This window comes from Natrix helvetica, assembly GCF_964273705.1.
Source record: "Natrix helvetica genome assembly, chromosome: 2".
In the NCBI taxonomy this organism is placed as follows: Eukaryota; Metazoa; Chordata; class Lepidosauria; order Squamata; family Natricidae; genus Natrix; species Natrix helvetica.
Genome location: NC_138552.1, coordinates 224,385,755 through 224,401,249, shown reverse-complemented (window position 1 = coordinate 224,401,249; position 15,495 = coordinate 224,385,755). Strand labels below are relative to the sequence as shown.

At 36.8% G+C, this 15,495-nt stretch overlaps 1 protein-coding gene and 1 long non-coding RNA gene across 3 annotated transcripts in view; both read right to left on the bottom strand.

Moving 5' to 3' along the window:
- Positions 1-15,495, bottom strand: part of LOC309388140 — a 432,191-nt gene that overhangs the window by 175,321 nt on the left and 241,375 nt on the right. The gene's annotated exons all lie outside the window — the stretch shown is intronic.
- KIF26B (kinesin family member 26B) overlaps positions 1-15,495 on the bottom strand; it is a 308,871-nt gene that overhangs the window by 175,321 nt on the left and 118,055 nt on the right. For both annotated transcript variants that reach the window (XM_081945182.1, XM_081945183.1), the window contains exon 4: positions 14,536-14,702. In XM_081945182.1, coding sequence (XP_081801308.1) covers positions 14,536-14,702 — 167 coding nt within the window. The remainder of the gene's footprint in view (positions 1-14,535; positions 14,703-15,495) is intronic.

Here is a 15,495-nt window from a genome sequence, read left to right as displayed (position 1 = left end):
TTAGAGGGGGGTGTTTCTTTCTCTTTACCCCCCCCCTCGGACAAAGTGGCATTTGAACTATCTCTCTCTATATTGGAATGGAGAGAGAATAAAGGCTGACTTGCCACATGTACTAACAATTTGAGAAAGATTGATATCACAGCTGCAAGAGGTGACTGCTGAGCTGTTTTCTTAAAAGGAAAAAATCTTTATGGAACTCCTTGTTCTTCTCCCTGCGAAAGGAGGAGCCAAGATGGCACCTCTCCATCTTTGTTTTTGTACTTATAAATGAAGCCTGCCTTTTGAAACTACCTTTGGAAAAAAATATCTGGTAATTGTCTTAATACCCCCTCTGAAGGTGCTCTGGACCTCTCCTGTTATGTGGTCTTCCTGATTAATTTTGACTATTTGACTTTTCCTCTTTCTGGTGTACCTCCATGCCTTGGAACTGTGAAGGAGAACTAACTTTTTACTTTTGGATTTGCCTGCCGCCTTGGACCGGCACAGCTGCACGCTCCACTGACGCCATTCTCTTTGTAAAAGACTTATCATCCCTGAAAGCAGATAAATGGGGCCCAAAAAACCTCTAAAGGCAAGTCATTCTCGGCTCCTGCTTCTGCCACCTCCAGTCCAAGCATGCAGCAGACGAAGATTACTTCATTGTTACAACAAGAAGGGACTGGAGAGAGCTCAAAAGAACTATCTGTTAACCAAATGTTTCAGGAAATTATGAGGGGTCAAAATGAGTTTAAAAAGAGGTGACTGATCTTAAAGATGAACTCAGAGCTGTACAACAACATATAACAGAAAACAAACAAAGAATTGGCGTGTTGGAGGAGGGGGCAGCTGGATTGGGGGAGTAGGTTAAGGCAGTCCGGAAGGGAAATTTAGAATTGGAAAATGTTATGGCAAAAATAGAACTTGAAAGAATGTCCTTTTTTTCTCAGATTCCAGAACCTACCAGAGACAGAAAATGAAGATCTTAAGGATATTATGAGTACAATTTTAGCAGAATATATTAAGAGAAATAAAAAAAACAGTTGTGGTGGGATATGGATCTGGTTTACAGGATTAATTCAGCATATGCTAGAACACACAATGTTCCAAGGGAGGTACATGTTAAGTTTCTTAGAAAGGACCATGAGGGATGAGGTGCCCAAATGGAGGACCATTAAAATATAAAGATAAAGAAATTACCATTCTTAAGAAAATTCCGAAAAAAATAAGGGAAAAAAGGAGGAAGTATTCCTCCTTATCAAAGAAATTATACAATAAAGGAGTTTGGTTTAGATGGTTATTGCCAGAGGGAATGTTGATTTTTTGGGAGGGAAATAGAATTAGAATTAATACAGTGGAGGAGGCTGAAGCCTTCATTAAAAAACATAGTTCTCTCCTAGAGGACGAAAATAGGGGAGGTGGTGAAAAAGGTAGCAATGTGTAAGATATGAAGGAGGGGGGCTGTGGCTCCATCTGGGGACAGGGAAGAGGAAGCAATATCAAAAAGGCTCAGGTCACAAAAATACATGTATTTGAAATACTATGATAATTGTTGATATACTAGAAAGTGACAAAGAAAGAGATGATTGAACACATGGTTGATATAATGTAAAACAAGATTCTCTTTATGCTTATCTTTTATACGTTGTTTTTAACATTGTAAAAATTGTGAGATTTGGGGGGATTTCTACCACTAGCACGGGAGCTGCCAAAATTTTCTTTGTACCCTTTTTACCTTTCCCTATAAATGTTTAAAAACCAATAAAATTCTTTTTTTAAAAAAGAAAGCAATTTCTGTTAGAATTTGGTTAGATTTCTGCTATGAATATATACAATCAGGTTTTTTTTAATTACTTCATATTCTATTTTAGTCTCCCAATTCTGGGTTGATAGCAAGGTTTCTTTTTATTCCAGACTGATTCCTGCTGCTATCACCATACATTTTAATAAATTATATATACCTCATATGTGTTCTCTGCAATCATACCTAATACTTTTACCACAATAGCATTTAGATGCAATCCAGCATTTCTGACAAAATGGGGGGACATAGATTGTTAATCTTAAAATTCTAGATTGGTTTTGCTTCAGTGAATCAAAGTCAGTGTAGGGATCAGTTTTGCACCACCGAGAACTGTAATAGCTTTTGTTTTAAATAAATTGAAGGAAACAGGCCATGTAGTCTGCGGATAACATAGAAATAAATTTTTCTCTCAGATGAGGAGAATAAAAACCCAAATTTTGTTAGACAACCTACCATGTAATTTATGCATAAGTTAAATAAAAATGTTAATAAAATATAGATAAACTAAAACGTTCAGAACAGGGGAGGAAGTATGCCAAGGTCATATACTGCCCTCTTTATTTATTTAATTTGTATGCAGAATATACTATGAGAAAAGTAGGCAAAGGCAAAGAAGTTGAAATTGGAATTCCTCCATCCTTGTCCTATTAGACCTCTCGGCAGCTTTCGATACCATCGACCATGGTATCCTATTGCGCCGTCTGGAGGGGTTGGGGATCGGGGGCACCGTATTGCGGTGGTTCCGCTCCTACCTCTCTGGCCGGACGCAATGTGTGTTGACAGGGGAGCAGAGGTCGACCCCGAGGCCCCTCACTTGTGGGGTCCCACAGGGGTCGATCCTCTCGCCTCTCCTGTTCAACACATAATATGAAACCGCTGGGCGAGATCATCCGTGGTTTTGGGGTGAGATATCATCTGTACGCTGATGACACTCAGCTGTATATTTCCACCCCAAACCACCCGAACGAGGCTGTTGAAGTGATGTCCCGTTGTCTGGAAGCTGTGCGGGTCTGGATGGGTGACAATAGGCTCAAGCTCAACCCCTCCAAGACAGAGTGGCTGTGGCTTCCGGCACCCCGGTACAACCAGCACATTCCATCGCTGGCCATCGGGGATGAACAATTAGCCCCGGTGGAACGGGCACGCAATTTGGGTGTCCTCCTTGATGCCCGGCTGGCTATGGAAGATCATGTGGCAGCCGTGGCGAGGGGGACGTTCCACCAGGTTCGCCTGGTGCGCCAATTGCGACCCCTTTTGGACCGGGAGGCCCTGCACACAGTCACTCACGCGCTGGTGACGTCTCGCCTGGACTACTGTAATGCTCTCTACATGGGGCTCCCCTTGAGGTGCACCCGGAGACTGCAGTTGGTCCAGAATGCAGCCGCGCGGGTAATTATGGGGAGATCGAGGTTCTCCCATATAACACCGCTCCTGCGCGAGCTGCACTGGCTTCCTGTGGCCTACCGGGTGCGCTTCAAGGTGTTAGTTACCATCTTCAAAGCGCTCCACGGCATAGGGCCTAGTTACCTGCGGGATCGTGTCCTGCCCCATACATCCCTGCGACCCATTCGCTCACACAGAGAGGGTCTCCTCCGGGTGCCGTCCTCTAGAGATTGTCAGAGGGCGGTGCCCAGGAGTAGGTCCTTCTCTGTGGCGGGCCCTACCCTTTGGAACGACCTCCCCCCAGACATTAGAACAACAACCGATCTCCGCTCCTTCCGCAGTAAACTGAAGACCCACCTGTTTCGGCTAGCCTGCCTGGCATAATTCGACAACTTTTCCACCCCTAGGTCATTTTTAATTGTCAATTTTAGTTTTTAAACTATTAATGTTATTGGGGTTTTAACCTTTTTCAGTATTGTAATTATTTATTTATTTTTTACCTCCTCTGTATGACACTGTGCTGACTGTTGCTTGTGTACGTCGCCCCGAGTCCCTGTGGGGAGAGGGGGCGACTAATAAGTTTAAATAAATAAATAAATAAATAAATAAATAAATAAATAAATAAATAAATAAATTAAAATTACTGGGAGAAACATAAAAACGTCATATGCTGGTGACATCACTATGATTCTGGTAGAGAAAAGTTCACTGAGGATGGGTTCCAACACAAGTCCAAAAACTCGAAAGACTAAACCTCTGGTCCCGATGACTGACCCAGATTGGAACCTGAAATATCACTATAAAAGCTAGAATTGAGGAGCATTTAAAGACTCTTTTGTTAAAAGTGAAAGTGCAAAAGCTTCTCTGCCATCAAGTTTTCTTTTTAAAAAATTACACTAACAGATGTACCAATGCAGTGCAAACAAGTGGAAACGTTTAAGTGATAATTTTAACTTACTAGGGTTAAAAATTCACAGAGATGATGACTACAGCTATGAAATAGTTGAGACACAGCCTATAGTAGATCTGGACAAAATATTAATGTGCAAAAACATCCCCTGACAAAAAGATATGTACTGTCAAGGTCATCACTTTTCCCAGTTGCAACATTTATCTATGAATGTGAATAATCATAAAGGCTGGGCAATGTATGCCTTTGAACTATGTCAGAGAACATTGTTTAAAATACTTTGACCTGCAAGTACTTAACCTTTATTGTCATTTTCCTGTACACACAATGTCACACATTATTGAAATTTTGATGCACCATTCTTGAAAAAAACAATAGTTATCAGCAGCAGCATCCAAAAATGCCAAATTATGCAAAATGACTCTAACACACACACACACACACAAAAAAAAAACAGTCTATTCTGAATGCATAGCAGATACATATAGATATAAAGCATATTGTTTGAAATAACATCCAACTGCTCACAAGAAACTTTAATAATGATGCTAAAGCTTACATGTTTTGATATACAATATAATATCAAAAGGAAGAACATGGTAGTTGTAAACAAATGAAGGCAACTGAATACAAACTCAAGGAGGCTGGCTGACGATACAAACATGAACTTATAAGAAGCAGTTACTGACAAACAGAAAGGACTGAATGAGTAAATGAGAACAATATTATAAATGCCTGCATATTATATTTTACTTGTAGAATATTTAGCAAACATGGATTACATTTATTCAGGTTTGTACACCTTTTCTTGAAGCCTGGAATGTTATGCTCACAGTGTTAAGTACATTTACTAAAAAGAAAGTAGCAAATCTTTTTTTGTTTGTTGTTAATATTTGAATTAGCCTGTAAACAAAGAGACAAGACAAAGGAATTTTGAGTAATCTGCTCAAATTTTTTAGATGGTTTTGCCTGTTACACTGATTTCTAGGTCTTTTCTTTTCTATTATTTTTAATGTTATAAAGCAGCATAGTATCTATACAATTAATTCGGACTATGTGATTTAATATTTGTGCAACACTGAAAGAAAACTATTCATTTTTTTTTTTTTTGCATTGTACTATTTTATCATTATTGTCACTATTATTATTCTAGGAAATTTCATTGAATTTATAATTTCATTGAATTTATCAGGATTTACTTCCAACCAAATTGATTCAATAATTGAATTTGTTAGGCTGCCTAATCATCAAACAACTGAAGTTGCTGTTATTAGGTTAGTGCTTTGCCATTTCTTCCAATCACTTGACATTTTAACTTTCTCTTTTCTAAACAAAAGTTTTTCAAGAAGCGTTTTAGTAATCTTGAGGGTTAAATAATATGCCAGAATTACATTTTATAAAATAATTCTATACTATCTCCATATAATCTCTATTAAATTACTCTCTTATTTTTAAGCTATGACTGCAGTTGTACATAATGGCTGAGATTTGATTATGTTCAAAGATGGCATCCACAAGCATTAAATTGGTCAGTAGCCTTCCAAGTACAGAAAGACTCAAAAAAATATTTTTGACTATTAAGGTGAATGGTATTAAATCATAATGAAAAAAGGGAATGGAATAATTATGCAAAGCATATGATCTAATTGCTGCATGAAAGAAATCACTTATGTGTGTGTCAGTTTATAATTGTCTGTTATTGCTTATGGTTTTATTACTGTCTTTATTATATTACATTTGTGTTTGATTTCATATACTGCCCAAACCTTCTGAAGTGAGACTGCTTACAAACCTAAATAAATCATAGTCAGATCTTCATCTATCCTCGTAACATCCCTTTGAACTGAAAGCAATTCTCAGGTATTCCCAGCTCTCCACCTTCAGCTGCTTGAAGGAAGAGGCTGGATCCAAAAGCTTGCGCAAGCAAAAATGTTAGAAGTGTAATTAATGGAAGATTTCTAAGTAGAAAGAACAAATTATTATTGAACTGACCCATCCAATTCACATTGCCATGCCAGAAAGGATAGTAATCCTAGGTACAAAGCTGCTACATGGTTTTTTCCCTTCACTTTGACCATGTAGTCAAACCAGGGGTGCGCTGCTACAGGTTCGCCCGGGTTTTGGAGAACCCGTAGCTAACATTATGGCTGGTTCGGAAAAACTCCAAATCCCACCCCTGGATGACCCCGCCCACCCCGCCCCACCCCTATCAGGAGTCTCTATGCGGCCCATTTTGGATGTGTGGTAAGTGCAGGGCCCGTGTGGAAGCTCAGGGAGGGGAGAAAACGAGTCTTCTGAAAGGCCTCCAGAGCCCGGGGGAGGCAGTTTTCACGCTCCCAGAGGCTTGAGGAAAGCCGCTGGAGCCTGGGGAAGGCGAAAATGCCCCTCCTCCCATGGTGCAGGAGGTCGACTAGACCATGCCCACCATGGCTACGCCCACCCAGTAACGGGGCAAAGAACCCATTGCTGAAATTTTTGAAGACCACCTCTGAGTCAAACGAAGATTAAGTCATATCAGTGGCACCTGGATAATAGGCGGGAAGGAACGGTCCTTCTTTTTGCTCTATTTCCCCAAAATAAACCTGCCTATCCCTGATGCAAATTATCTCTCTGATATAAGGCATTTGTCCTTATCTTACTATATATCAAAACCATAGACCTAGCCGAGAAAAGGATTCCATTCTTTAGACATTTCCAAGTTCAGCTGATTGGTTCTTATCCAGATATTTGCATGGCAAGTAATAATGGGGGCTCTATCCCTCTAGGACAGATGCGGTGTGTGATCACTCTTCCCCTTTATTCTTCTAATCTCTCCTACCTTCTTACCTTCTGGCTTTTGTTTACTATTATTCAAAAATCCAAAGAATCTTAGTCCTTGAAAAAAGCTTGAAGAAAATAAAGCATTATAATTTTACTCACATTACTGGTACTAAATGCTTCTTTGGACAACATATCGGTATGGCACTTTTAAGATCTTGATATTTTTACACATGTTACAACAAAGTGTGTAAAAATAAAGTTAAATTCTGTTGTATATTAAGGATTTTTTTCATGAACATCTGGGATGAGTGTAAACCGCCTGCTCACTGCTTAAACAAAGAGCTGGCACAAGGAGAAAGGAAACGATCTGCTTTCATTTAGAATATTATTTGTTCCTTGGAGTTGAAGTACTAAATATTGTGCTTTTGTTGACAGGGAACAGTGGGATAGGTCGGTTTTATTTTTAAAAGATCAGAAAGGATTACTCTTGTCCAAAAATACAAAATGTTCCTCTACATTTGGAAGCAGTCTAAAATAAAGTTAGAAATAAACAGAAAAGAACGACACGGGGTCCAATCTTCAATTCAAATGCAAACATTATCCTGTTTGCTCATTTTCTTCCTCCTTCATATAATATTGTGAGCTCGTAAATTCTTGTCTAGAGGGACCTTCAAAAAAAAATCCCCCGAACTGTTGAGGGTACATAGCTTCATGGCAGAATAACGTCATTTTCTATTTCCACATATAATAATATATAAACAAAAACGTGCTAGGTAAATGAGTGGTTTTTAAAAAAAAGAAATCTGCTATAACATTTGCAGATTACCTAAAATCCTTCTGCTGTTCTTTTTATAAAATTAGGCCATGACCCTGATTTCCATTTTGATCCAACTTTAGAAAATAAATGGTAATCTCATGCCATTCCCAATTATAATTAGGACAAAGGACAAGTGAAAATGAATTTTTTGCTTCCACCATTTTTTATTCCACTTAAGACTATCCTGAAAAAAAATAAAATGCTGTGCTGTGCTATTTGTACACCGGGACATACAGGACAGAGTTGGGTTACAAAAGAATGTGGGAGATACACAGATGCAAGTCTTCATTTGCAAATAAGAGAGCCAAAACATCCAATTCAGGGGATATAATTAAACTATTAAATTAACAGACCAGAAACTAAGATAAGCACAGCAAAAAAAAAATTAAATGTCCAATAAAAATATAAAGACAGGAACATAATTGGAATAATCCAACAGAAAGTAAACAAAGTATAAACTAAAAGAAGATTGGACAACACATGGCCCTCCAGATATTGTTGACTCTAGTTTCCATCAGCTGCAGTGAGCATGCCAATAGTAAATAATCAGAGAAAATACAACAGCATCTGAAAGACCACATATTGTTCATTTCAGAACTAAAGAGTGCCCTGTGTGTTGACCACAATGCAAATAAAGCAAAATACTTCAAGGAAAGCAAATTTTGACCTCTTATCCTCAATGAGGTGATTGACATAATGTGTATTCCAAGAAGATAGCTCTCTCTCAGAGATATGATTCTCTGCATTGGTCAATGTTTACTTCTTCCTATAAAGCCACTGATGGACCCAACCTTCCCTTTCTTGGAAACATGATTGGCTTGTAACTTTAGAGAGCCCTGGATGAAACAAATCTTCTGAATCATTTCTAGTTGGGTTTTAAACCAGGACATAGCATGGAGACAGCATTGGCTATGCTTGAGAATGCCTTTTAGCTGTCTAGAAGGGAGTAGCCAGATTTTCCTAGATCTTCTTGATGTCTCTGCAGGTTTCATAATGGGGGGGAAGTAGAGTTTTATGGTTTTATATTTTCATAATTTTTAATGTTGTAAGATGCCCTGAATTTGTGTGTGAATTAGATAAATAAATTTCTGATCATGGGATTAGGAGTGGGAAGCATGGTATTACCTGGTGTTTCTTTTCTCTCAGGTTGGTTCTAGGTTATGGTGGGTCTTGGAGCTCAACACTCTCATTCCTCTCAGTTAATATCTGCATGAAAGCACTGAGTGCAATCCTCTGCTAGCATGTATAGGGCCCAAAACCATAAGTATGCTGATGATACTAGATTTTCCCAACCCTGGGTTGGGCAAGCAATACTGTCAAGACCAAAATGGAGTGATTGGTTCTTCCAGTATGAGGGATCTATTAACTTTATTTCTGGATGTACTGCACTTCTCCAAATGGAACAGGTGTAAACTTTGGGGGTCCCCCTAGAGCAGATACCATATGTAGCTAGGAGATTCTTTGCCTTGATTTATCTGCGCTCTTTTCTGAACTAGGACATCCTTCTTGCAATCCTGAAAATTAAGATACTGGAAAATGGAATAACATGAAGAAAAATAAGTATTTTTTAGTTTATTTAAGTTCAGAACAAGAGTACTGAACTATGAAATAACATGCTTCAATATGAACTTTAGGCATTAACGAATCTCTAATTCTAGAAGAAGTTGGAAGACTTAGAGTATCTAACAGTAAAATACGATGAAGAAGTTGGAGAGGTTTATCAAATGGAAAAAGTGGGGGTTAAAATCCTAAAAATCGAAGAGGAAAATGAATATAAAGAAATTAAAAATGCTGATATTTATGGTGATTGGTTTGTCTCTGAAAATGGAAAGAGTGGAATACTGAAAGAGGAATTAAATGGAGGGGAATTCTACCCCAGATGGCAAGATACAGAAGAAGAAAAAACAAAATAAATTATGGATTTAAAGAGAGAAATTTTATTAGCAATATCATTGATAACACTACCGACAATCAAAGATAAGCTGATTAAGGAAACAGAAGAAGGGCATCGAAATTACATGAGAGATTTTATAAGCAAGGAGTTGCTAAGAGGAGTCCATACAAAGTTGATTAAGGAGATGATTAGAGGACTGACACCACAAATGGCAAAAGATATGAGACTGTTTTGCTACTGGAAAGATACAGGTTGATAGATGGAAGAGTATAATTTAAAACTAGTTAAACTTAGTGAAATTTAGTGACAATAGATATAGTTAAATAAATAATTGATAATGATAATGTATACAATGTGTAGTGTTATGATAAGTAATAATTGGATATGAATATTGAATGAAAGGAAGATTAGAAATCCTTTTGGATTATATATAAAGGTTAATAAAAAAGAACTAAGAGATACAGTTAAGTCTTGATTAGTAGGGGGAAAATGTTATGATGCAGGATATAGTTAAATAAAGGAGGGATAATGATAACAACATATATACAGGTATGGGTACAACATAAGGAAACTGGATGTAAATTGTAAACAATGATTTGGAAAGGAGGATTAGAAAACTTTGTTATTAAATATTATGGATGTTTAGCTAGAATAGGACATAAGGATTCAGTGTTATTGGAGGATTTTAGAAATAGTAAATGAAATGCCAGTATGTGGTTATGTATTAAATCTTGGTATATTTTTAAACAACTATAGTCAAATGAAAATGGAGGTATGATGATGGTAACTTGTATAAATATCTGAGTTAAAATACTTGAGTTAATATGAATTATGTTTGTTGACTGTGGAAGACATGCACAAAAGCCTTTTTGTAACCAACTGATACACTTTCTACAGTATGTAAAGAAGGATATGTTGTGTTTGTTTTGAAAAATAAAAATTAAAAAAAATATATTAAAAAAACACAAATCTCTAATTCTAGATTTTTATTTGGGGGAGGGGGAGATAACTATCCAATGTACCCAAGTCATTTCATGGTTTTAGAATCAGGGAACTGCTTAATTCTATTGACTCAGGTGGATATTTCCTATCAGTGAGGGGTCTTCACACAGATGATCAAAGCAAATCTTTCTGAAGGCCTTTGCACCCAGATTCCCATCCTTTATGTTGACTGAGCGTGTCAAACTTACACGTAGGTGTGAAGACCTACATAATAGATATGTAGGCATATAAGCTTTTCTTATTTCTTAGGAGTTAGCAATACTTTGGAACTTCATAAGTGCTAATTTAAATGTATGTTTTATTTATTGCTGAATTTCTTTTTTAAAAAAACTGTGAATATATGTATATACACACATAGCAATTTTGCATCATTTATTGCTGGTGCTTTACATAAGGGTGCCTTTGGGTATTCTGCTGCAAAATAAATGTCTAACTGCTTCTATCATATTGTTTATTTATCCTATGAACATCCCACCTTAGAAGCACCTGGCATGATAAGGATTAGTTTATTTTATCTGGAAAACAGCTCTCTGGCTAAAGTTAAATGAGAAACAGCAAGCACAACTACACAATACGTTTTCTGGTTGAGATGCAATTTCTTTCTTTTCCCTGTACTATACTAGTTGATAATTATTGGAATTATAGTTGAATGCCTCTGGAAGGCACCAGATTCTTTTATTCGAATGTTTGTGTCCATAACTGGAAAGGAAATCTGTCAACATATCCTCGACTTATGACCATAACTGAGTCTAAATTTTTGGGGCTAAGTGAAATATTTAAGTGAATTTTTGTCCCATTTTACAACCTTTCTTGCCACAATTGTTAAGTGAATCATTGCAGTGAGTAAGTTAGCAAAACAGTTGCCTCCTTTGTGGCTTCCCCTTTGACTTTGCTTGTCAGAACGTTGCAAAAAGGTATCACATGATCACAGGACAGAGCAACTGTCATAAAAATGCCATGTGTCTGAATTTTGATCATGTGACTATAGGGATGCTGCAATGGTATGAAAAATGGCCGTAAGTGCTGTTTTAACTTCAAATGGTCACTAAACGAACTTTTGTAAATCAAGGACTACCTGTAATGGCTTTACTTCCTCCATAGTTATATCCTGCATATTTGGTTGAAATATGTCAGTAATGCTCCTTTTTATATAATATATCCAAGACTATCATACAAATAGAGCTATTATGAAAATCTTCTATGACAAAAGTGCAAATATGTTCACACTCATACATGCACAAACACAGTAGAAACTACAAATATTTTTTGCCTTTTTTCACTTTTGTATTTCTAATTGGCCAATTCATTTACACTGATTTTGAAAATTAACGGTCCACAAGATCAATTTCTTGTATCATAACATAAATGAGTTTTTATTTTTCAGGAATGCAGTGCCTTTGGGTAAAAAAGTAACTCAATTTAGAAGCACACACGTTCCTTTATAAAATAATCATTTCATGTCAATACACAAAAAGATTTACGCTAAATTGAGGAATGTGTATAAGCCAGCTATATATTTAAACAACACAGCCATTTTATAATTCTTCCCCAAAATACTGTGATCTTGTTGTAAAATAAAACCATACATAAACATATAACCTTGAGCCAAGCTGAAAGCTAGACATATGTTAACTTTTCTTGAAGTTACACAGAGGTTTCTTTACATTTTCAAGTAGCCATTGGTTTGTGCCCACTAATTGCATGGAGAAAGTTGGCTGAATGAATTGCCTTCTTAACAAAACACTATTTCTTTTACCAGCCTTGTCAACAGTACTCAGAAGAGATGGTAATTGTGTGGCTGGAGTGTTAGAAATGTTACAGCTGTGCTTTAGCAACTGTGTTAGTCTGTTCGTTAGTTATAACTGGAAGAAAGTTGGCAAAGCAAATGATTATCATTAAGATTTTACAGGTTTTCTAATTTTTTTATAAGAATGGTAAGAGCAACTACTTTACACTAGATTCATCAGTGTCTTGAATCTGGTATTTTCTACTGTAAGAATAACTTTAATGTCCTGTTTTCATTCTGAATTTTTATTTTGAAACTTGAAAGTCAAAGTATATCACTTACATTTGTAATGAATAGGTAGCAATAATTATTCATTTCTTCTATGTAATTTCTTTTCTCATCTACAGGTACAATTTCTTGTTACTCAAATATTTCTAGAAACTTGGAAGAAAAATTCCACAATCTAAACATCAATTTTATCTGTCTAACCTGACAAAGGATAACAATTGCTGTGAACTCCTTGCTGCCCAATTTCTCTTGTTCTAATCTACAACTTTCCAGAGTAAAAGAGATACTGAGGGCCAATTCAAACTTTTGTTTTAGCAATTATTTTAGCAGATCCAACCTCCAACTCCAACATATGGATGTAAATGTAAATATGAACCAGAAGACAGGTAAATCCATTATACATTTCCAGATAGTTCAACAATGGAAACACTAAAGATATAATCACATGCACATGCACATCTCTCCCCCCCCTCTCTCTCCCTCTCTGTGTGTGTGTGTGTGTGTGTGTGTGTGTGTATTTATAAAACAGTTGAACATATGTAAGCAGTCTATGACTATTCATGTACAGTAGAAAGTAATCTGGCCCCGAGGAGAAAGAAAAAAATTCTATTTTTTCTCTTGGATAAAGGAAATGATAGATTCTGATAAATCAACACAAGACTGGATCTTATACTTTGGTCTTTTACTGCAACATCCATTAATTTCAGTATAATGCTTAAACATACAAGATAATCAGACTAATGCACTGTGTCAGGCCTGCAGCCATCTTTTCTTTTGGATCTGAGGCTTGCCACACTTTCTATTATTCTACTATGCATTTTCCAGTGTGGGAAAATGGGAGGGGGGAATTCTACGAAGTTGGATGATATGTAGCCATAATAAAATTCTTTCTAGAAAGTCAAGGTCTCCTTTGTCTCTGCACCTGGCCGGAACTGGATGGGTGGAAGCTGCCAGCATGGCAGTGGGAGATTGGATCACATGATAGACTTGTGGGTGTGGGGGCAAGATCTTTCAACTGGGTGGAGAAAACTGGGAAGCTTTCAGATTCGGGTTTTACCAGATATGCCAACATGGCTCTCTTAATAAATTGGAACTTTGAGCAATACATTGCCTTGGACTCTGATTTAATTTTGGATGCTATTTGGAACCGTGACACACTATACAATAAATGTTGCCCAATTTGTAATAAAAACGTTAGATTTATTTACCTAAAATCATTAATTGGAGCCTTGCAGGTATTCCTCAAAAGGTCACCAACTTCCTGAGGAATACATGTAGTATTGACTCAAGATTTTAGTTATTTGTGCTGATCTGTTCAGTAAAAATCAATAGTATTTTGAATTGTGGGCATTGTTTTGATTATGCTATTGTCAGAAAGTCTCTATGATTCTGGTAAAGAGTGTGAAAGAAAATGATGGGGTTGTTTTGATTTAGTCTAGACATATCTGTAGGATTTTCTAACATGTCAAATCAGGGACAAGAATTACTATTATTTCCATAATTATTTTTCCAAAGAAAAGACTAACTCAGTATACAGGTGGTTATTTTCAACAAAAACCCCTAGTTTGGAGTAGTTAAATTGCCTTCACCTTGGAAACATGTTACACTGTAAATAGCATTAAGGCCATCGACTAGTGACAAAGGATCTCTTGTAAAAATTACTAGAGTGACATGAATATATATACGGTGGCAGTCAACAAATGACAGGACCCTCAATTCAGCAGCCACTCTCTCTTGAATAAAGGACTGGGTTCCAGAGAATGTTGTTTTCATACTCTTGAGCATTTAAAAGCATTTCTTCCCAACTAAATTAGGACAAAAATGATATCTCATGTTATTCCCTACCCAACAAATAATTCTATGTAAATAAAACCATACTGTGTTACCATACCCTTTCATCAAATCTTCAAGCGTGCTTTCTTTATAAGGGTATTTAAGAATTTAAAATAATCCAAAGCAGAACTTGTAGTCTTACCTGGCAAAAAAGGAAGCTGCCACTGAGGTACCTGTGGAGGTATCACTAGCAACACAGGTAGTCTGGGAACTGGGGAAGCTACACAAGGAAGGTTTGTCTGCATTGTGATGGTTCAGCACAGCTTCGGTCAGTCCATCGCGGCCAGACTCGCTGATCAACTGGGAAATCTAAAAACAAAACAAAGTTTATTTCTTTTATTTTGCTTTATCTCAATTTATTGGTATTCCCACTCCAATGGACTCTTAGAATGTATTATAGTCACTACTATGCTATGCAGGATATGTGTGTATTTGGCTAAAAAGAAAACAATACACGTCCTTCAACATCATATCATGATCTTTAATTTACATCTTTTATAATTCCATTGTGAAACTTGGGATTCATAAGCTCCAGCACATGAACTTCTAGCACAGTCTTGCTAGAACTTCACTTCATTTTTGTTGGAAGCTATGAGCTAAACTAACATTCTGACACTGTTACATTTTCATTATGGCATTGGTATTCCTTAGGATTGAAGGAGAAAGTCTAAAGCATTATCTTTGCGCTTCTGGAACAATTTGTGGACTTCGAAGGTATTAGTCAAAGCCTATTTATTAAAAGAAACTTCTACACATATTTATGAATGCTGCCGCATAACTTCACTCAACACAGGTTGAAACTGCAAGCTTGGTGACTACAAAGAATACCAAGCAAATAACTATTCTGAGCTTCAAAATTATGTGATTACAAACAAGGTTAAGATGTTAGAATCTGTTTGTCATACTATGCTCCGACTTATGTAATATTAAATAAAGTAGCAAATGTACAGATCAAAGAGTACAGTCAAAGTAGGAATTTTTATTCTGCTTCTGTGCTGTTCATAACACAAAACCTTCTTTCTTTCTTCCTCTCTTTTCTCCCATTCACTCCTGTTCAAACCAGACTGCAAAGACTAACAATAAGGTCAATCTAAAACACCAT